Consider the following 22,493-nt stretch of genomic DNA (forward strand, 5'->3'; position numbering starts at 1 on the left):
TTTTTAAAAAGCTGCATCTGTGCAGTGACAATTGCAAAAGGGAGACGCCAGGAGCAACTCCTGGGGCCTTGAGGACAATCTCACCACTTAGAACATTCCAGCCACCACCACCAAAGGGCCAGAGACTAGATCTTCCTGCTAGTGGGGCCTAGGGGCGGATTGCTCTCTTTATATAGTGTTACTAGTAGTGTATCCTTTACCTAACGGAGGGCAGGGTTGCTTGTGGAAAGATGAAAGCTACAGCCATGTGGCACAGATCAGAATTAAAAAGAAAATAAATGTAGGGACACACTGCAGAGCCTGAGGGGCAGGACACTGGCCCCAGCTGTGCCTGGGCTATCATGGGAGACGGCGGTGGGAAAGGCAGACAGATCCCTTTCTTTGCATCTATCCGGCCCCTGCACCCTAAGCTAAGCTTTGGCTTTACAGTTTTTGGAAGTACCTGAGCTGTTACCTCCCATGTTCCTTTGGAAGGTTTTAATTGTGAAACAGTGAAGTTGTCGCTAGGTACTGCCTCATTCTTCTGACTTCTAGAAGCATCTCTTGAAGACTCCCAAGTAAGATTCAAGAGCAACTATGAGTCATTTCTGTGATTATCCTTCTTTAAAACTGTTGTCTGGGGGGACTGCAGAGATGGCTCGGTGACTAAGAGCACCAGCTGCTCTTCCAGAGGACTTGGGTTCAATTCCCAGCACCTACACGGTGGCTCACAACCATGTATAACTTCAGTTCCAGGGGGTCTGATGTGCTCCTTTGGCCTCTGTGGTTGTCGGTACCTGTGTATTGCACACATAGGCGAAACACTCATACACATCACATAAACTAAAAATGTAAGAAAACTGTTGCCTCGTCCAGCCTTTGATAGGAGGGTTTGTATCTAGTCCTATTGTACCTTGTGCCACGACACTCTTTTCTGAAGGGAAACAGAGGAGCAATGGACCTGGGGGAGCTGGAAGGTGCAGGGGGAGGGGCAGAGACTGGAGGGAAGGGTGCAGTTGGGATGCATTGGCTGAGAGAATAAATGAAAAGAAAAAGGGGAAGGAAGGGAGGGAAGGAGGAAGGAGAAAAGAAAGCTGTTGCCCGTTATCCCAACATTTGAAAAATAATTCAGTGACACCCACAAGTGCAGGCTGGAGTTGGCTGTCAAAATACGGGGACTGGGCAGTTTCTACAGGAGATGTCTGCTGTGAGTAACCATGTATTTGTTCGCAGGTTTGGCGAGGTTTCCATCAAAGCAAGAAGACAGTGAAGGAGAGGGAAGACGAGATGGTATTTTTGGGGATGGTAAGTCTGCTGCTTGAAGAGTAGATTCCATAGGATGTGCATCTTCTCTAGTGATGTCCCAGGAAAGAGGGGAGAGAACAATCCGTGACTTCCAGCAGGAGACCCAAGAGGTTGGGAAGTGTCCCTCACATGTCCCTGCAAGGATGCAGAAGACTCCAGATAGGAGACAGGCATTGAGGCCTTGGCCTCCTGAGTGTCCTGCTGGTGAGACTGGAATTGCTTTGGTCTAGCTGGTATTGAAGGGTCCGTTTCCACAGGGATGAGTTAAGTCATGGGTGCATTGTCGTATAGCTGTGTCAACACAAAACAGTGACTTAGGCAACCACCTGTGTCATGGCACAGGTCCCTGGGTCAGGAGTCTGGCATAGCTCAGTTCTCTGCCTAGAGTGGCTAACTGTTGTACAAGCTGGGCTGTCTCATCTAAGGCTCAGGTGGGGAAGGATCTGCCTCCAAGGTCACGTGGCTGCTGGCAGCATCCCTTGTGGATAGTCAGAGCAGGAACATCAGTTCCTTGCCAGTTCTCAGCTGGATATAGCCCAGCACCTAACTTCATGGACCTGGAGTCTCCCACGTGGCATCTTGCTGCCCCCAAAACAGCAGAGAAAAAGGGTACACTCATGGTACGCAGATCTTCACCACTGTACTATTGTTAGTTAAAAGTGAGTGACAGGTTCCCTCAGAAGTGTTACAGCAGGATTTAGGGACCAGGAGGCAGGGGACCAGCATGCCTTTAGAGTCTGGTGTAAGAGGTCCTCAGTGCCTTCTGTGCATGGAGTATGGGCTTTGTCTCATGTGTCCTGAGCCCAGCCCATGGCTCCCAGAGAAGAGCCCATGGTTCCCAGGGCAGAGCCCATGCCTCCCAGGGCAGAGCCCATACCTCCCAGGGCAGAGCCCATGGCTCCCTGAGCCAAGCCCATGCCTCCCAGGGCAGAGCCCATGCCTCCCTGCTGTAACCCATTCTTGCACACCCCCCAACACACACACCCCAGGTCCTGCTAAAGTACTGGGTATTGTTTCCTGCCAACGCTCAGGAGACCTCTTGTGTTCTTTACATATGACCTTCCTTCAGAGCCCACGAAATCAGCTCTGTAACACTCGCATCATCAGAGATGTGATCATTCCTGATGGGGCCTCGCTTGTCGACAGGCTCAGTTTCCATTAAAGGAAGTTTTAGCTAAGAATACCAGAACCCCAGCAAGTCTCACAGCAACAGCTTCAGGTGCATCACGTGGAGACAGCCGAATTGCTGGGGGCTCCACTCATCCCCTCAGATAAAAACACACCTACAGCAGTGCCGACAGGACAAGGACTAACCGCCTGGAGAGCTCTGCTGAGGCTAAGCAAGAAAAGAAGAGATAGGAATATAAATATACCATAAATAACCACAGACACTAACAGGCTGGGAAAAAAACTATTAGATCATGTCTTGAACCTCTGCAGTCATAAATTAGAAGACACTAAAGAGAGAAGATCGTCTCAGGAAATATAAATATCAAAACTCATGGAAGCCGCAAGAAACCTCAATGAAGCCAGTCACAGTAGCAGAGATTCTGCAGCCTCTGGGTTAGTCGGGGCCTGGGAGAATTAGGCAGGCACCAAGGGCAGAGGTGTTTGCCCAGGGCTTCAGCAAGGTCATTCAGGAAACCACTGGATGGAGCTGAGCCCAGTCAGCGCAGTGGAGGTGGCTCGGGTGCTCCTGTGTAGTGATGACCTCCTGTGTGACTGAGCACCAATGCCGGTGCCCATTGAGTTGGCCTGGTTGGACCTTGGGGCTTGGAGCTCTTGCCCTTGAAGGTTGAGAGGTGCATCTCATTCTGCTCCATTCCTCAACCTAAGCATTCAGCTACCATCAGACTCTGGAGAGGGCCCTGCAAAACCATCAAAAAACAAAACCAATATAATACAGTTGATTTTCACTTGGGAGACAGAGTGAATTACCAACAAGAAGTGGCCTTTGTCATATGCCATTTCTGCAGTAGTTGGGGCAGTGCAGACAACAGTGAAGTGTGAACCAAGACACTGCTCCCCACCAGGGAAGCAAAGTGCCTGCTTGGTGCAGTCCCTGCTACCACCTCCCTGTCACCTCCCTGCTTCACTGGCCTGCTGTAGGCTGCTGTTAAGGAACCGGGACTTACTTTACATGCTTTTGAATTATTGTTGGAAAGTCAATAATAAACAGTTTATGCCCCTTCTCTCCCAAATGACATGTGGTAAAGAGGACAATAAACATCGGGTCAGAATAGAGAAAGAAAAATATAGAAGAAGAAATAAATCCCGGCTATGGAGTTCAGGTCAAGAATAACACTGAACATTGAATAAGCCATCTGAAATGTCACCTGCTCACAACGGGCCCTCCCATAGTAATCATCAACGAAGACAGTCCTTTGCAGATGTGCCCACAGGCCACTCTCACCTGGGCAGTTCCTCTTTTGAGACCGCCTGTAATCCCAGTGTGCAGAAGCAGAGAGGATAAATCCCTGGAGGAAATCAGCTAAACTAGACCAATCTGGTTCGAGTGAGAGACCCAGCCTCCATGTATAAACAAGGTAAAGGGTAATCAAGGCATGTACTTGAATGCACAGGTGTGCCTACACACATACAAATGCCCACACAAACACACCCACATACACACAGAGGTATACATGCAAAAAATATCCTAGTTATATTGGTTGTTCTTACTTTAAAACTCAAATTAGCAATCATGCCATGTGCTTAAGTGCTGTATGGAATTTCACAATGGTCAACTTTTGACTCAACAGCTTCTATTTGAGTAAACTTCTATTTAATGAGATGCATTAGCCTCCATTTACTGACTATCTTCTGTATACAAAAAAAAAAGTCCAGAACCCCAGGCAACAGCCAAAGGCCATTGCATGCACCCTTGACTTGCCTGCCTTGGTACCATTCAGAGGTGGATCTCTCGTGTATAACTCAATCTCCTCCACTTTCCTCTGTAATTCCATGTGCTGGGCTCTAAAGAGATCCAAGCGTAAGAACTTCTCCACAGCGCATGTAGTTTGCCCAACATGAAGAGAACAGCTCCCCTGCTGTGTGTTCCGTGCATGCTTTCTCTGCACGCCTTTTACCCAGCATGCCACCTCTTGATAATACATGTTCTATTGGAATTTTAACCACCGAGAAATACATGGATTCAATTTGTGAAAGAATGTTATCTGCAGTTTGCTGGCTGATGACCATAAAAAAAATAAATCCACTATCCCCAACCAAAGACATGTTTTCAATTGAATATATTTTCCACTCTGTCATTGATGAGACTGTTGCCTCCGCATTTCAAATCTCAGTTTTCCATGTGTTCATCTCAATCCATTTTGTCAATGTAAAAGCCAGTGGTTTAGCCGCTCCCAGCTGTGCTTTTACCTTCACACGAGCCCACCACACTTCCAGGAGCGACGGTTTGGTCTCTGAAAGCGAAATCAGAGCAAAGGGCATCGCTCCGTCTCCTACCCCAACCAAATGTTTCTCTTAGCCATTGGCATATCAATTATTTTATTTTGATATTGCCATTTTAAATATGTAGGTTATAGAGTCTACAGAGGAAAATAAATAGTGGTCTAAAACTCACATAGAGCTATTTTAATTGGCAGAGCCAATGGCGTGGATCCCAGGAAAGGAAACTTAATGAACACAATCCATTCTCTTCTGCGGACCCCCAAAGCCATTCGCCCTGTAGTCAGGGCCCTGTATGTTTTACGTTACCCCGAGCCATCACTATTTGCATTGTAATGAGGAACTCTGGGGCACTTATTAAAGGGGAGGGTCTGTCCCTTCAACAAACAACGCAGAATCCTGAAAACACCACAAAGCCCTATTCGCTTTCAGACTCTACCGCCAAACAAGCTATTTTCTCCACGGCTTTGGGGCTAATAAATTAGAATTTTATTCCTGTTAACCCCAGACAGGCTGGGATAGCCTGTGACGGGGCTCTCAGAGCTCCTGCTGTATCCTTTAACATTGTAAGTGCTGCCTGTCCCCTAAGTGTTCCAGCCACAAGCATTTCTTCTGCACTCACTGTCCCCTCGGGGGCCTCTGGTTGGCACCTTAGAGGCGGACTTGTTACAAAGCCCGGCTCTGTACCTCGCCAGGGGCAGGGCCCCAAGTCTCCCACACCTTCCCTGGGAGCCTTAGTTTGCTCTTTGGCCAGCACAGTACTGCCTGCAGCAGACAAGACAGGGCAGCTGACAAGACAGCCATAGAGCTTAAAGGGAGAGGCCTTGCCAGAGTGTGAAGGGGGAAACACCTCTGAGGAACGTGATTGATGTCATCTTAGAACATGATAAAATGTATGATGGTTGAGTGATCCTGAAAACAAAAACACCTTGAACAAGCCCTGAAAGTTCATGTACAGAAACATAACATAATTCAAACTAACCTCTTGTGTAAAACACATGTATCGAAGACCTAACGAATTCGGCGTGTCTAGGATCTTATTTGCTACGCCCTACTGAATCTGCATACCTAAACTAGCCTGTCAAAATTTGATCTGGAAAAGTCCATGAGGCGGAGTCTGTCTTAATGCTTCCTTACCTAGCTACAGAGGGGCCTTCTAGAGATTTTCCAAGGCAACAGTTGGGAACCCTACACTGGGGTCTAACAGAGGAAAGCCTTCAGAGGTCGCAAGCTGTCCCTCCCGCCCACCATGCCCTCTCATGACGAGGTTTCCCTGAAGTGCCCACTGGTCTCAAAAGCTCGCTTCAGCCAGGCACTGTTCCCCATGCCTTTCATCTTGGACACCCAGAAAGGAGAATGCTCACAGGGTCCAGGCCAGCTGGGGCTACAGTGTGAGGCTCTGTTTCAAAAGGAAGTGAGCATGATCCACCTGTGTTGGAGAAAAGGCGAGGCCAGTGCTCTTTTCTTTTAAGTGGGATTTTACCATCCAGTTGCCTGACCTGACATACCTTAGTTTGATTTCAAGTCTTATTTGTGTATGTATGAATATATATATTCATTAGAAAGATTCATGCATTCATATTCATTATATATATGTGTACATATATGTTATATTATACACCATATAATATATTCATACACATATGATATATATTCATGCAAATATATCAATTATATATTAAGAAATAATATTTTGTTATTATTGTTTCTTGTTGTTAATATTACGGTCCCAGGTTTCCAGGACATCAGGCATCAAGTGACAGAAAGAATTAGTTTCTTTATCCTCCCTTTGTCCTCTGGCCCCAGGAGTCCCTTATGGGCTCCCCTGAGCTGGTGGCTTGCTTTCATTGATCTCACAGGAGCCCCTTCAGAAAGCCTCTCAAGGCTCCATGGATTGTGGGCAAGGCTCAGGGCTCCAGTCAGCCTGACTGGCTCGCTGGGTCTCCCGGGCCTGTTGGTGCCACCATGCTGTCCTACGTTGAGCAAATCATGTGAAGCTGTGTCCAGCTCACAGTGTACGTGAACACTAGGCAAGCGTGGTCCGCTCTGCTCTTCAGAAAGCTTAAGATCCTGGGTTAAATACGGACATCATTTACAACCCAGACATGCCCATTGAAGTGCTAGCGGGTTTTTTTCTTTGTTTCTTAGCCCGTTTAGGTTAGAGAGAAAGCAGGAAGGTTTATGTCACCATAAAGTCTTGAAACGGCGCTGTCGCCGACTCAATAGGGAGAATGCCTTGTGAAAGTCACCGTGTAAGGCAGTTCAGCAATAGCCACCAGGTTCAAATGCATGTTGTTTTCAAAGTTTGGTCCACAGGATCTGTAAGAAACCATCTTCAGACAAAGTGGCTTAAAGCCTGAGACCCAGCCAAGAGAGGCATCAAACACAGAGAGTACGAGTTGCCTCGGACTGGGCGCTGGTGACTGTCACTGTTAATCTCAGAGGCAGGCGGATCTCTGTGAGTTTGGGGCCAGCCTGGTCTACAAGAGCTAGTTACAGGACAGGTTCCAAAGCTTCAGAGAAACCCTGTCTCAAAAAAAAGAAAAGAAAAGAAAAAAAGAAAGAAAGAAAAGAAAGAAAGGAAGGAAGAAAAAAAGAAAGAAAAAGAAAAACAAACAAATAAAAAAAAGAGTAGCCTCAGTCTGTATGTCCTGCCTGTGTGACCCTGGGCAAGGCCCTTGATATCTCTGTGCCTCTATTTTCTCACATATAAAGTGGACGTAGTAACCTTCTCTCTGCTTACGGCCACTGTGAGGACTAATTGAATTCACATTTTAAACCACTCAAACTCTCCTCACAGCGCTGACTTTAAGAGCACAAAGGGAACAGACTGAGCCTCGGTAGCTGACAACCCGAAAGCTCACCAACACCCTATCCTATTGTAGTTCTTAAATAGTACCGGATTTTTAAAGAAATTGAATCGAATGGGCTAGAAAACATTCTTTTTTTTTTCATTAGAAAATTATTTTTATTGTTTTGTAAATGTCTCACTTTGGGCAAACTGAGGGACGTGGTGCTCACAAGAAGTGGGGATAAGACAGGCGGAGGGGGGAGGCCTGGGTTGACCTATGCAACCCCCTCTGGCAGCCTCCCCAACACCTACTGAGGCTGAACCCCTCTCCCATCCTCAGAGACAACAGAAAAAGAGCCAGGTTAGGACAACAAGATAACAAGACTTTGGACACAAGCCTGGAGGAGATATGGTGCTCCCCCCAAGAGCTCATAGTGACGATGCTGAAAGTCTGTATGCCAGTCCCTAGCAGAGCCAAGAGACACACTAGTCTTCTCCACGTCTGGTTCCTCCAGGTTAGAAGGCTCAATTGCTGCACAAGACAGTCATAGTGCAGCGGCCACACCGAGCATGTCACTAGGAGGCTGCTGTAGTCTTCCTGGGGACTCTTGGACACCCACACCCCTAGGTGGATCTCAGCTGGGCATGACCCCAGCCCTACCTGTGCCTAGGGGTATGCCTTTCATCTCCACAGATACCCAGAGCTCAACTGTTGTCTCTGACCCCTGCCAGTCCAGCTTCACTCTCATGCACAGTGTCCTTGCTGGCTTGTGCCCATGGGGGAATAAGCCTCCTGTCCTGTTTCTCCCCAGGAGACTTTTAGGCTGCCTTCTGTGAATCAGTCCCTCACACATCTAGACACAGGTTATTAGGGCAAGCTGGCCTTGCCCTGCCTTTTCATACTAACACCTTAGAATCTAGAGGGACTTCTAGAGGGGCCTCCTCTGTTTTCCAAAGATCCTCTATGCCTGATAGCTGAGCACGCTTGAGAGGCTGCCCCTAAAGGCAGAGAAAATCAAGGAGCTGCATCTGCTCCCATGGATGTGCTGGGATCTGGCATGGGGTCCTTCGTAGTAGGCAGAAGCCAAATATTGGCCTTCTTACCCTTCCCAGCCTGGTCACGTTTGCAGGAAAACTCCCACAAGCCCCATGCAGGAAGCCAAACAGGTGCTGAAAACCTCTCAGCCTATGAAAAGGCAGAAGGGCCACACTGGCTATATTCAGGAAAACAGATGGGACCTATACCCCATGTCACAGTTCCTTCTCTTCATTTCTCAGCTCTTTGCCTTCTTGAAGGTCAGGGTGGGTGGAACATTAATACTTGCACCCACATGGCCAAGACCACCCTGTCCCTTAACTTGGAAGGTACAGGACAGTTCAGGCCCAGGCAGTTTGCATGGGATGGTGGGAACTACTTTGAGGCATGTGGAGGTCTGGTTAGGGCAGAGGAAACCGGTTCTTTGGTATTAAAGCAACAAAAAGCTATGATAGAAGAGCCTCATCTCCTAAGCAAAGACAGGAGACAAGTCATACCTTTCTCAGTATCTCTGAGGAACCCAAGGAAGAGAGGATCAGGGCCTAGCCCTATCAAGCGTGGCTGCTTCATATTCTGTGAGGCCCTAATACTTGTCCTGCTTACAACCACAACTCAGAGAATCTGTGAATGGCCCAGCAAGGGGAAGGCCGGCGTTGCCTAGGCGATAAACCATGCTGCTCTGCCTTGGTCCTGTGGTGCCCCTGCCACCATTAAATACAGGTCTCACAGACAATGGCTGCCTCCTCGGCACTCTGAGGACACCTGGCCCTCTATGCTGAGTTAAGCAAATGGGTTATTTCTCGCTAAAATCACATCACTTAAAGAGCCTGTAGAGTTTCATTTTTTCCTCGAAGAGACAGAATTTCACCCTGCATTCCGAAAACATTTGCTGAGCCCTACTAGCCAAGTCCTGCTTCCTCTGAGTGGCAGCTGGGGAAGTCCAACCCTCTGGCTCACTGGCCAGGCTTTAGTCCCAACCTCTGATAAGACTGTGGGGGAGGCAGTGTCTCTTAAGTCTCTCCTGGGGTGCACACATAGGTGCAGTATCAGGGACAGGACAGGTTCTGGCCAGCGGGCCAAACCAAATCTCCCATGAGGTCCATTCACAGCCATACCTTCCCCTCCAACAAAACAGAAAGTAGGAAACAAGGCTGCCTTTTTAAATTGCAATCAAATATGCTGTCTGAAGTCAGCCAGGGCCCCTGAGCCTGGCCAGAGAACCACCGTGCCACCTCGATGAGAAGATGGGAGCTGGGGTAAGGGTAGAAAACATTCTTATTCTTTAACAGACTGGTGCTGGCTAAAATGGTGAGTCTTAAAGATTCACATGATCCTTCTCATGAGAGGACCAAAGAAAAAGATTCTCTTTCTCGTAGGCCTAAACTTCTGCTTCTGCCTGTCCTTGCGCAGAGTGGGCGTGTTTGTGGACACACAGTACATACATACAGACAGGGGACTCTGACATGACAGGACGTCCACCAGCTGGCACATTCACAATGGGACCTGATGAAGAGTAGGGTGTTGTGCAGCCTGAGGTCTTCCTCATAGGAAGTCAGAGCCCTGGATGTCAAGGCAGCCTTTCTGAGCCCCTCCCACAGGCACAAGTGCACAAATGCAGGCCCGGGGAACCTGGTGTGACACGGGCACTAGCTGAGATCTGTTCCTCTATTTTGGGTGACAACCACCCCCACAGAAAGACGGTCCTTGGATAATTGCCAGCACCAAACTGTGTGACTCCCAGTCTGTTTGGGACTGACACACTGAACAGCTTTTTACAAATGACCGTTTTCCCTTCCTAATTTCAACAAGGGTTTTTAAATGCAAAGCCTGTCGAATGTTAGCTAAACATGGACAGAAACGGAGCGTGGAGTCTCTGTCATCCCCCGCCCCCACTCAGGAAGTATCACTTCATGTCGCGTTTCTTCAGCAACATCAATTATTAATGTGTGTGTTTTTTGCTGACAGAGGACCTCGCTGGAAATGTAGGTTTCGTTATTCCGTTCTGGGTCGTTAACTGTGGAGAGCTGGCAAATGTAATGGCTTGCTCACATGGGGAGCCTTCATTAAGATGCATTAATCTACAGCCCATGCATTTCAATACATCGTGTGTTATCATGTTCTCCCTTTCCTTTTAATATCCCTAATTTATTTTTAAATGAGTTGCTGTTTATGTGGCCAGCTAACAAATTGGAATTCATATGACCAGTGTTGCTAAAGAAGATAAGATGTCTGTGCCCATAGGACAGGATACTCGTTAGCCTAGGGTGCAAATTTATTAGAGCCTTCAAATGCAAAAACAGCAAGCGGAGGGAGTTCCGAATAACCCAGACGTATTCTTGCCCGAGAAAATCTATACGGAGAAACACGCATGAACTCTCCCATCTGAATGACACAGCAAGGAGCGACAACACAGAGGGGCAGGAGGCCCGTAGCTTGCTTCTGCTATCCGCATTGGCACGAGACCTCTGCTTCCACGTCTGCCCAGTGGGATCCTCCACATTCTCATTCCTACTTCCAAAGATAAATTTGAGCATCCCCGAGGAGAAACAGTGCCAGGGCGTATGGGACAACGTACAACCAAGCCATGAGATGATTAGATCAGCCTGTAAGTGATTTTATAGGAGCTAGAGGGATGGCTCAGTGGCACAACGTGTTTACCGTGCAAACATGGGTACTGGAGCTCAGGTCTCCAGCCCCACAGAAATGCTGGACAGACACGGCAGCACCCCCCCCCCCCCCCGTATTCCCAGCTCCCAGGAAGTGAATCCAAGAGCACACTTCCTGGCTAGAATGGCCATTTCCAGGAGTTCTGGGTTTAGACGAGACACTCCAGGAAGATGCTCAAAGCCAGCCTCTGATCTTCATGCGCGCGCGCACACACACATACACACACACACTTGTATTTGCATGCTCACACATGCAAAAAAAGAAGACTTTGTAATTCTCGCTCTGGATCCACCTTAATAAGAATTGTGCTCTTCATATTAAGTTCTCTTTATACTAAGTGAAAAAAACTGGGTCATCTTTAAAAGTTTCTAGTGGGCACATTTATAAAGTATTATGCATGTAGGTTCCTCTTCTGTTCCACTTGACTGTTTGGCTTTAAGTGGATTCTAAATTCTAGCAGATGGAAAGGTGAGAGAATCTCTCCCACATGAAGGTCCAGACGTGTTCCTTAGAGGTGTGTGTGTGTGTGTGCGCGCCCATGCGCACACATGGAAGCTTGTTTGTCCCACTGGCAGTGGTACAGAATTCTCAGAACAACTGAGTCTGGACTTGGACTTGCCTGGTTGTTCTGGGACATGAGCGCCAAAGCCACCAACGCACTGACTACCTCAGCGTCCCCTGGGACTGACCAAGCTACTCCCCCAAGCAGTTAAGAAGAAACTCAAACTAAGGCAGTAGGTGTTGCCAGAGAGACAACAGACATAAATAGCCGCAAAAGCGTAGGTGGCAGGAGAATAGCTCACAAGTAATGAGTTCTGAGTATTGGTCGCTTTGGTTACCGACTTAATTGATTTAAATTATTCATATAATTTTAGATTTAACACCAACATGCGAATTTCCCAGAAATGTACATTGGTTCTCAGGACCCGTTGAAAGGCTGGCTTCAGTGCTCAGTCGCCCTGCTTTTGATGTGAGAGCCTTGGTTGGACATCTGGGTGTCTCTAGAGGCCAGACTTTTTCCTTGTACTGGAGAACTGTCCTGCTCTTGTATTTCTGATCACAGGGATTGTAAGCACCAAGCTTGGCTTCCTTCTCTACGTCCCTTTGCTTCACCGCATCCAAGTCTCCTGTGTGGCACTTGGATAGACTACTGCGTGCCAGCATGGGCTAATCTACCTGAGTTTGCTCCCTTGCAGCTCCAGAAGACCTGAGGTCTGTCCTAACACCATTTGAAGGATGTCTGTATACAGCCTGGTGCAGATGTTGTGCGCGGCTCGAGACTAGGGCCCAGAAGATGCGCCACAACCAACCACTTTCCGATTTGTTGATTGACAGATCTGGAGGGAGAACATTCTATAAGACGTGTCGGGATGTATGTCTGAACCAGGCTGCACGATGTCTTTATGTAGAGAGTCAAGAGTTGACGTTTGAGTCCCTCTGAATAATCAGAACACAGCCCCTTGTAGCCTTCATGACACATCCCTTCCCTGCACTCTGCTTCCTCCCACTGACCAGGAAGATTGGGAAGCTGTGGTGTCTGAAGTCTGGGGACTTTTTAGGCTTCCTGGATGTATTAGTTTTGTGTCACTGTAACAGAATATCTGAGGTGGTCAACTCAAATATAAAAGATTTATTTTACCTAAGGGTTTTAGAATTGTTGTTCATAATCAATGGGTCCTTGCTTTTTTGGATCTGAATACGTGTTTTTTGAGCTATCATCCACCCAGGTGTGTGCAAGGGTGTGGAGCTAGCCCTGTCTTCTCTCCCTCCACAGTGAGTGAGTTCTTCAAGCGCTCACACTGGTAGACGTAATTTTTTTTTCTATATTGGTTTGTGGTGAAACACCTCTAGCGACATCAAAATAGCGACATCACACATTCGATTCACTTATAATATTTCCCCCAGTCCTATGACTTTCAGAATCTCAACTTTTGGGGGATTTTCTTTTCAGAAGCCACCCCCTCTCTTTAACGAAGTCAGTGCTGCCATCGTCCAGTCCGAACACGTGACCCACCTGCGAAATGAGGTGCAGCTGAAACACGAGCAGAACTACCAGGAAGCCTTGGTCAATATCAAGGAGGAGCTGAGGCTGATGGAAGGCCAGGACATCAAGGAGCATCTTCAAGACCAGATCCGACAGTGGTTCATTGAATGCAGGTGACCCGCCGGCCTCTGCTCAGGCGCCTTAGCGCAGTAGCTGGTTTTGCAGGTGGTTGGCTGGTAGCTTGTTTGTTGGTTTTGCTTTGAGATGAGGTCTTGTCGTTCGGTTCAAGCCAGGCTTGAACATAAAAGAAGCCTCTTGCTTCAGTGCTGGAGTGCTGGAATTAGAAACACGAGCCTCCACCTGGCTTGTGTTCTTAAACACCAAGGGGCCCAGGATGGAGACATGAGGTTTCTTGACTTCGTTTCAAAAAAAAAAAAAAAGTCAAATGCTGACACTAAGGGTTCAGAGAGGTTTTGAATTAAATTGCTTCTCTGTCTGTGTTTGCTTTGTGACTACATAAAAGAATGTGTTGAGTAGGGGACAGCTGACCAGGTGTGTCTAAAGCCCATGGAGCTAGAAATAGCCAGGTCTGGCTGCCTTTCCCTTGAGAGCCAGCAATCCATTGCTTATAGGAGCCTTCTTCAGGCTTTGAGCCCGGGTCCTCCATCAGTCAGAGGCAGCTGTGAATTCTGGGTCCTAGGACTCCCTCAAGTGCTGGGTTACTAGTTTTGAGGCCAAGGTCCCAGGTCTATTCTTATATTAGACTTCTTATTGCCTTTAGATGAAATGCCATGTGGCCTGAAACTTGTTTGCTGGAAATGTTTTAAAGTACATCTTTAAATAAAACGTACTTTAAAACAAGGGTGCTCTGTCATGGGTACTGGAGAAGGAGACTTAGACATCTCCTCCCATGCTAGGGTGTTATATTACCCCACCATTAGGTCCTGAGACACTCCAGTGGCCAGTGCTAGTCAACTCATTGGGTCTAGAAAACCCAAATTGTGAGGAGTAGAAAAGTCATCTCTTCTTGAAATAAAATCACAGCCAAGAGTGTATGTGTGTGGCAGGCAGGCTGTGAGCAGACATCTGGGGACCCTCCCCTTCCAGCAGAAGTGAGAGAGCCTCCCTCCGAGTCATCATTCCCCTTCTTGCCAGTGAGGAGGCCTACAAGGGACAGAGGGAGGCTCGCAGATAACAGCTGGTTCCAGCAGCTGGAAGCCAAGCCCTGTCCGCAGCCGCATGAGTGGACTGGGGAATGGACAGAGGCAACGGTTTTCCACCTCCCTCTGTTGCCCTCATCTGGAAACTGAGCACTTGTTCCCTGTGTGATAGTCGAACTTTATCCAAAACTTCATGGTGGGTCTTAGGCATGGCAACTCTATGCTTTGAGCGAGAGAGTTCTTTTTCACTCTTTCTTGAAAATGGCATTTCTCCACCTTTAATGATTTTTCTCAACTTCAACATCGATTGACTTTGGGAGGGGCGTTGAAATGAAGATCTTGATGGAGAATCAGGAACTCATTCTAGGAGACAGGTGGGTTCATCCTGGGGGAGGAATATACAGACCAGCACGCACACCCCTCCTTTCCTTCCTGCCGATCTCCCTGTCTCCTCCTCCTGGTGATGGTTGTACAAATGCCCACATTTGTCAAAACTTATCAAATCCCACTCTTGAAATCTGAGCAGTTTATCACCTGTCAATTATACCTTGACACACTGTTAGGAGCTATGAGATGGGTGGGGTACCAGCAATATGCCAGCATGTCACTTCTTAAAAATCACACCAAGAGCTGTTTCTCAGAATGCTAACACCCAGTGTATCAGCCTGACTCTCAACCCACACCCGCTCACAGCATAAGGGAAAAAGTTGTACTTCTGGCTTCAAGCAGTCGCTTTAGGTCAACTGTCTTTTTCTATATAGATGTATGATCAGTTCAGGTGTCTTCCTCTCAAGCATCTTGCCTGATTTTTTTTCTTATGGAGCCTGCCTGCATAAAGAACCAAACAGCAAACACCCAGCACCATGCCTGGATAGTAAACCAGACTGCAGGTGTAGGCAGATACCTGTCAGTTATCACCTTCATGCCGGGTCACATGGTGGGAAATGAAGCGTTAGGTGAGTTCACTGTTGTGTGTACATCACAGGTACACACACACACACACACACACACACACACATACACATCTGGATGCCCAAGCCTCCCTCCTTCATGACTGGCACCATGATGCTTCTAGATAGTGTGTGTGTGTGTGTGTGTGTATAGGACCTTGTGGGATAGCACAGCACCGTGTTCTGTCACACTCCTCCAAATGTCACGCTGCTTCAAGGGAATGAGCTGTTTACTCTGGAATTCGGAGCTCAGTGTTCACAGACTGCTGCTGACAGCTGGTCACTGAAGCCAAAACCACAGAAGGCAAAGAGCAGATAACGGGCTCCCGAGCTCACAACACAGGGAACACCCTGAGCTTTGTGCGCACACACGGAAAGCATTTGGAAGGGTGCGGCAGAAAGAAACTGAAGGTTGCCTCCAGCTAGGCTCCAGGGAAAGGGATACTCTAGAGTCTGTCTTCTTCTGTTCTGGGAGAATTTTTTTTGTATCAGTAAGTATTGTTTTTATGATTAAAAAAGCAGATAAAAAATATATGAGAGTTAAATAGGCAATCAGGTTGTGTGGATTTAAAATATTTAAGACACTCAGGTTATAGGGAAGTAGAGTGACCTGATGTCTTCATTATGCATGGCTGTATCGTTCCCAGTGAAGTATGAAGTGGGATGGAATCGGGTATGAATTATTTTCCCTACCTGAGTCCTGGGAGGCCCTGACTGTCACTCTGGGAATGCCCAGCTTTTTCAGCATTTATGAGTTTCTTTGAAGATACAGCTGGTGGGTCCTCTGAGGACACTTCCTTCTGACCCCACCGTCTGGGGGCTGGTCCGAGGCTCCCTCGCAGGTACACTGGGCAGACTCCACAAAGGCCTAAGAATTCCTCTTTTTGAAGTCACGTGAGGTCGAGGGTAAATTTATTTTCATAATTGGATTAAAGTCATCTGATGGACTTTGATAAAGAGCTTTGCTCCTTGCTTTTTTAAATCAAAGGCAAATAAAAGCAAATATTGTCTTTTGAAGTATGAAGCACGGTCAGTTCTCAGAATGAATTCCAAACGATGGGCAGGGCAGGGCAGCAGACCATGAGAAGCCGTAAGCAGTCAGCAGACACTCTCAGCTCAGCTAGTCAGCACGTATGGGCTCCAGTTCCCCGCGCTGCGGAGGATGGAGCTGACCTCTGAGGGCGGGGTCACAGTGTGCCACACCATGCCCTCTGACTATTTGCTTCTTAAGCTTTAAAAAAAGAATAGTTTTATACACATATACCGTGAGTTTTGCTTGTTTTCAATCTCATCCTCAGCTCACATCCCCTCCCCCCTCCCACTGAAAAGTTAAACTCCAAAAATAACATATGTTCATTTGAGGCAGAGTTTAGAGAAGACAGTTTGGCCTGCGTGTAGCCTTCATTTCAGCATACAGAGTCAGTGACGGTGAACGTTTTCTGTCTAGCCCCTTCTCGTCTCGTTTCTCTCTAAAATATATTTTAATTAGTTCTATTTATTCACATTTTTGCCAATGTTTAAGTTCGATGTTTCAGAATTGAACTTTCTCATGACCCGGTACTGCTTTCCAAAATATTTTTTTTTTTTAATGAATGCTTGGCATTCAATTGCATGGCTGCACTAGTTAATAAACTGATTGTAATCTTTTTAATATTTTGCAGAGCCGATAAAAAGGCTATGAAGTGATCTTGGAATTTGTATTAATTTCATTTTTTTAAAGACAGGGTTCCTCTTGGTAGCCCTGGCTGTCCTGAAACTCACTCTGTAGACCAAGCTGGCCTTGAACTCAGAGATCAACCTGCCTCTGCCTTTGGTGTGCTAGGATTAACAGCATCGTACCACCAGCCAGCTAATTTAATCAATTGGGGGGGGGGTTGAGAGTAATCCCATTTCTGTTTCTGCTTAGAGACAGGGTCTAAATATGCAGCCTGGGATAGTCTTGAATTCAGTCAAGATCCTCCTGCCTCCGAGTGCTGGGATTTCAGGTATATAGCCCCAACTTACTTGAGTTTCTGTTTGTTGATAGTTCTTCATCTCTGAGCTTTTCTGTCATTTATCTACTTCTCTGTGTCGTGGTATTGTTTTTCTTCAAATGATCTCTGGTGTGTAGTTGTGAATGTTAAAGATTCTTGGCTTTGGCATGTTTTCACAGTGATGGCTGCCTGGGTTTCCGTTTGGCATTAGTGTGCCAGGGAGGCATCAAACCCTTGCCAGGTACCTTGCACACCTCTCCTCTGGTCTGTCTTCTCCTCCTATTTCACACTCCAAGGGCCTAGGATCTCCTGCAGAGTATGACAGTGTGCACGTCATCCGTGCTATGGGGTGTGCTATTTGAAACAGCAGCCTTTGTCAACAATCTCCGTCTGGGAAGCACAACTAGTTAGAAGTGCTTCAGTTGTTGGTTAAAGCAAGAACCAGCTTCCTGGGCTTTACCTTCACCCCTCCTCCTAGCCCCAGGGTCAGACTCAAAAGTGGGATTCCCCGCTGTAGGTCCCAGGGTCTCATTTGCAGTTGTGGCCATCTTAGTGGCTGGGTACATCAGGTGTGCATATGGGGGGCGAGAAGGAACTATTGTTTCCTGAATATTTATTCTAGCTCCAGAATGCTTTGCACCTGAGCTCATTTGATCTTTGTGCCAATTGCTTCTGTTGCCATGTTAAATCACCACAGTCTTGGTGACTTGAGTGGGAGGTGGAAGTCTGAGATGAAGGGGCGGAGCTGTGTTCCCTAAGAACCCCAAGGATAATCCAGTCATTGTCTCTTGTAGCCTCTGGCAGCGGCTGCCACTCCTTGGCTTCTGTGTCTAGGTCACTCTAGCCCTCATCAGTGGTCACACTGCCCTCTCCTCTGTGTGTCTCTGACCACCTGGCACATGTCTTCCAAGGCATTGAAACAACATGGAGGGAATACCACAGGACACAGATAACCCCTACTAGAGGTTCATTCACCTCTTCCAGAGCCATTCTTCCATGTACGGTGTCACAGACTCCAGAAATTAAGAACAAGGGACTTTTCAGTTCACCACTTAGCCCACCACATACCTACAGCCCTGTGAGATAGCGTGGTATCCTTTCCACCCATTGAGCCACACTGAAGGTCTTTGGGACGGTCTAGATAGTTACTACCCAACAGGACTCTCTGCTGCGCTGGAAATGTTCTGGATTCTGCCACCTAGCACAGTGGTAGAAGATGAGTCAGTCTGGGCACATCTAGCAGAAATGACTTTCCTAATTTGAACATGAACTTTTCCTGGGGTGGAGCTATGCTATATGATCCTTGTTGACGGGCAGTAGTGGGTAGTAGAAGGGTAGGGTGGGGCACAGTTCTCAGTCAGTCCAGCGACCTCAAGGAGATTCTGTGGTGTGCTGTATGATCAAGCTGGGATGCTCGGCGGGGTAGATAATATTAAATGCATTTTCCACTTAACATGCTTTCCAACTTATATTGTGTTTATAGGACACAGCCCTGGAAGTTGAACAGTCACTGTATATTTCATTCTACTCCATTCGAATGTAGGTGAGGCAGCCACATGTCCCTGGTGGCTGCCACGTTGAGCAGCACAGCTGGAGGATGTTTGTTTCCAGAAATCGCTTACTGTGCGTGGTGGTGTCTTTACTTGAGATATCCCGTGCAGACATCCTGAAGTTTCAGGGATCAGTTGTGAACATCATCCCAAAGTCTTATGAAGGGGTCTTAGCTACAGCATCATCCAATACAGAGTTATGAAGCAGAACTCCAAAGCCCAGCTAGGCTGCAACATCCAGAGCCAGTCTATAGAATTGGGGCTCTCATCACTGAGGATGCAGCAGCCTTTTCTCCTCCCAGTCACATGCATCAGCACCATGCACAGTTTCCCTCACCAGAAAACCGGGACTAATTCCAGGTCTTAAGGTCTTTACAGAGGAAAATCCCAAGTTTGTTTTGGAGTCTTGTGGGTCCTCTGCTCACTGCCGTTCATTGCTCACTGACTTGGTTTAGTTTCTGTTGCTGTGATTAAACACCCGGACAAAGAGCAGCATAGGAGAGGAGAGCTTCTATTAGCCCAGGTTACAGCCCCTCGTTGCAGAGATATCACGGAGGCAGGAGCTTGAAGCCATCGCTCATGTCATATCCACTCGAGAGTGAAGAGAAACATGCACCCTTGCTCCCTGCTTCTGCTATTCCTCTTCACTCATGCAGTTCAGGACCCAGCCTAGGGAATGTTGTCACCCACAGTGGGCTTTGTCAGATACTATTCAAGCTAATTCCCAGAGATGATAGGCCTACAAGCCAACCTGATCTGGGCAAGTCTCCCATCGAGGCTTTCTTCTCAGGTTATTCTGAGTTATGGCAAATTGACAGTTAAGGCTAACTGTACTGTGGAGGCCACACATACACATGCTCTCATACTAACTCGGGAGTCGAGGCTCTAGAGTAGAGGTTGCGTGGGTTCAGATCTCCACTCTACCACTTAGTCTTTGTGATCTTGAGTCACACCTTCTCTGTCTGCCTTTGTTCCCTCATCTAAATGTGTGTTGGTGATGGGGACAGTCTTAATGCCTACTTCATGGACAGGATAGTATAGACTGATAAATATGATGCCATTAGAATAATGTGGACTCTTGGGACTCTATCAGACACACAATTTAGGGTTCAGAACATGTGTTATATTCCTGGTACCCTATGTTTCGTCCCTGGGTCTAGCACTCTGACGTCTATGGGGGATCTCTGAGTGCCAGCCTCAGTATCCCCTATAGCAAACATGGGACTTAGATCTGAGGGTGAAATGAACTCTCCCCTACGCACTTTTTTTATATCTATTTCTTTATTCCTTTCCTGCTGTTCTCTTCCTATTTTGTAAAGCTTTCAGCTTATATACACACACAAAACAAAGGCAATCCTCTGAGCTTGGATGTTCCTTTATTTTTGAAGGTCCCAAATGTGATCTGTATGAAAGACTCCTTTCCTGACTGCGTGTCCTGCCAAATGGAAGATAGTTGCAGGGAGGCGACTTCTCATGTATCTCAGAAAACAGAATGGAGATATGGCTGTGGAAACCAAGGTTATTGACTGTGTGACTAAATGTCTCACTAAAGGACCCACAGAGTGTGGGAGGAGATGACCTAATATACCAGTACATGGGAAAGAATTGTGCCCAATAATTCATATTCTGCTGGATCTTGCACCAAGGGAGAATGCTTATGGTTTCACGAGAGATCTATTGTAAGAATACCCGATATACAAAAGCACATTGTGAACAGGGTTTATCTCCATCAGAATGCATTCATTCTGGTGGGTCAGCCTGCTGCACTATCGGCTGAAATCTCACTGCATGGTTTCTGCGACCGCAGCAGACATCCACAGCCATAGACATGTTTTGTGGCCTCTTAGTCACAGTGCTGCCTACCAACCTACAAAGGAAGAGGCTGGTGGGGATGTGGGGAGGGGAGGAAGGTCTGAGAGGTAGGGAAAGGCATAGATGGGAGAGGGGTCATAAAAGGGTCGTGACACCAAACAGTGAGTGTGGAATGTGCTCAAGCCCCCAGCATGGGAGCAACTTGTCTGAGATCACCGAGATCACAGGCAGATATGCATTCTTTCTGGAGGAGGGTTCAGTCATTGCCGGGGAGGAGGAGTGAGCTGTTTTTAAAAAGTGCAATTTAAATTGAGGCTGTTCTCCACCCCCCATCTTAGTTACATGTTAACCTTTGGCATTTCGAGACTGGGAGACCCTGGATGCCAGGCCCTGTCTTTTCCCTTTTCATGTACTGGGAACTCTAGAGCCAGCCATCACCGCAGAGTCCCCGTGCTCTGGCCCTGGGAGGGTCAGGCTGGGAGCAGAAGTTTGCTGGCTGTGCTGCTGTCTTCAGTGGACAGCAAACCTGTAGCCTTGACACTGACCTGAGGGAATGGAGTCCCGGTTCTCCCACTGCGGCCCTTGCGCTCCCTGCCTCAACCAGTAGCTCTTCCCGGCCACCTCAGCTCCTGCGAGCTCAGTCCTAAGGGTCTGCCCCTTTCAGATGAAGCCACCTGCCTCCTGCTCTGCTAGAGAGGGGTCTGTGCCAGGTGCTCATAACCATCCTCTAAGAGGCATCTGTCTGATTAGTTTTCTAATCTTCCAGCTTATTTCCCTTCCACGCCTTGCACAATGACTAGTGCCGTCAGCCCACACAGCCATCAGGGCAGCTCCGCCCCCTCCCACCCCCACCCGCACCCCTCCACCCCCCACCCCCACCACACACACCGTGAGCGGAGCCATCCTCCGCTCTGTCATTCTCATTTTAATGTCACCACCATCACTTTGAATTCTTTACATAATACAGATGGACAACCCACCCGTAACCATGGTAACAGTATACCACCAATGAAATAGAAATTAGTAACGTAGAGATTGGAAAGAGTTCTATGTAATCCCTGAATCAGACCTGGGGGCTTTGAGGGATTTCCTCAGGGTTCTTGACTGAAATTCTCTCTCAGCTCCGATCCCCAATGCCCAGTACATCACTAACTTTTCCCATTGCTGTGACAAATACCTGAATTTAAGGAAGGAAGGATTTGCTCTGGCTTTCAGTTTGACAGAGCACTGTCTTGGCAGAGGAGACACGGTGGCAGGAGCATGAGGCAGCTGGTCGCAGGGCATCATGGTCAGGAGGCAAGGAAAGGTGACCGCAGGTGCTCAGCTCACATTCTGCCTTGTATTCCCTTCGGGATCTCAAGCCCTCAAGGGTGTCCCCTCAGTTAACCTGATCTAGAAACTTCCTCACAGACGCACTCAGAAGTTGGTATCCTAGGTGATTCCAGATCCTGTAAAATTAATTATTATTTTAATTAAATATTAAAAATATTAGCCATCACACCAACCTCTCCTGCCACAAAAGACTGGCTGACAAGAAGCAACTTAAATGAGGAAGGGCTTATTTTGACTTTCAACTTAAGGAGACACAGAAAGGCATGGGAATGGAAAAGTCAGGACGCAGAGAACAACAGGAAGTAGGGTCAGGCTATCAAATCTCGGCGTTCACACCTAGTGATGACTCCCATGATGCACCACCTTTTAAAGGTTCTACAGCCTTCTAAAACAGCATCACATGGGGAACTGAGTGTTCAAACACGCGAGCCTGTAGGGGATATTTCATGCTCAACCCCACAATAATGCTCAGGATCGTAAGGCTCACTGGGTACCTCCTGGGAGCCCAGGTCTTTGCCCACTCCTGGTTCCTCCTCCTCCTCAGCT

General features: G+C 47.6%; 1 protein-coding gene across 1 annotated transcript in view; it reads left to right on the forward strand.

Annotated features, from left to right (window-relative positions):
- Iqca1 (IQ motif containing with AAA domain 1) overlaps positions 1-22,493 on the forward strand; it is a 122,062-nt gene that overhangs the window by 15,111 nt on the left and 84,458 nt on the right. The window contains exons 5-6 of the mRNA XM_057761984.1: positions 1,213-1,284; positions 13,138-13,343. Coding sequence (XP_057617967.1) covers positions 1,213-1,284; positions 13,138-13,343 — 278 coding nt within the window. The remainder of the gene's footprint in view (positions 1-1,212; positions 1,285-13,137; positions 13,344-22,493) is intronic.

Source organism: Chionomys nivalis, chromosome 2 (assembly GCF_950005125.1).
Source record: "Chionomys nivalis chromosome 2, mChiNiv1.1, whole genome shotgun sequence".
NCBI classification, from domain to species: Eukaryota; Metazoa; Chordata; class Mammalia; order Rodentia; family Cricetidae; genus Chionomys; species Chionomys nivalis.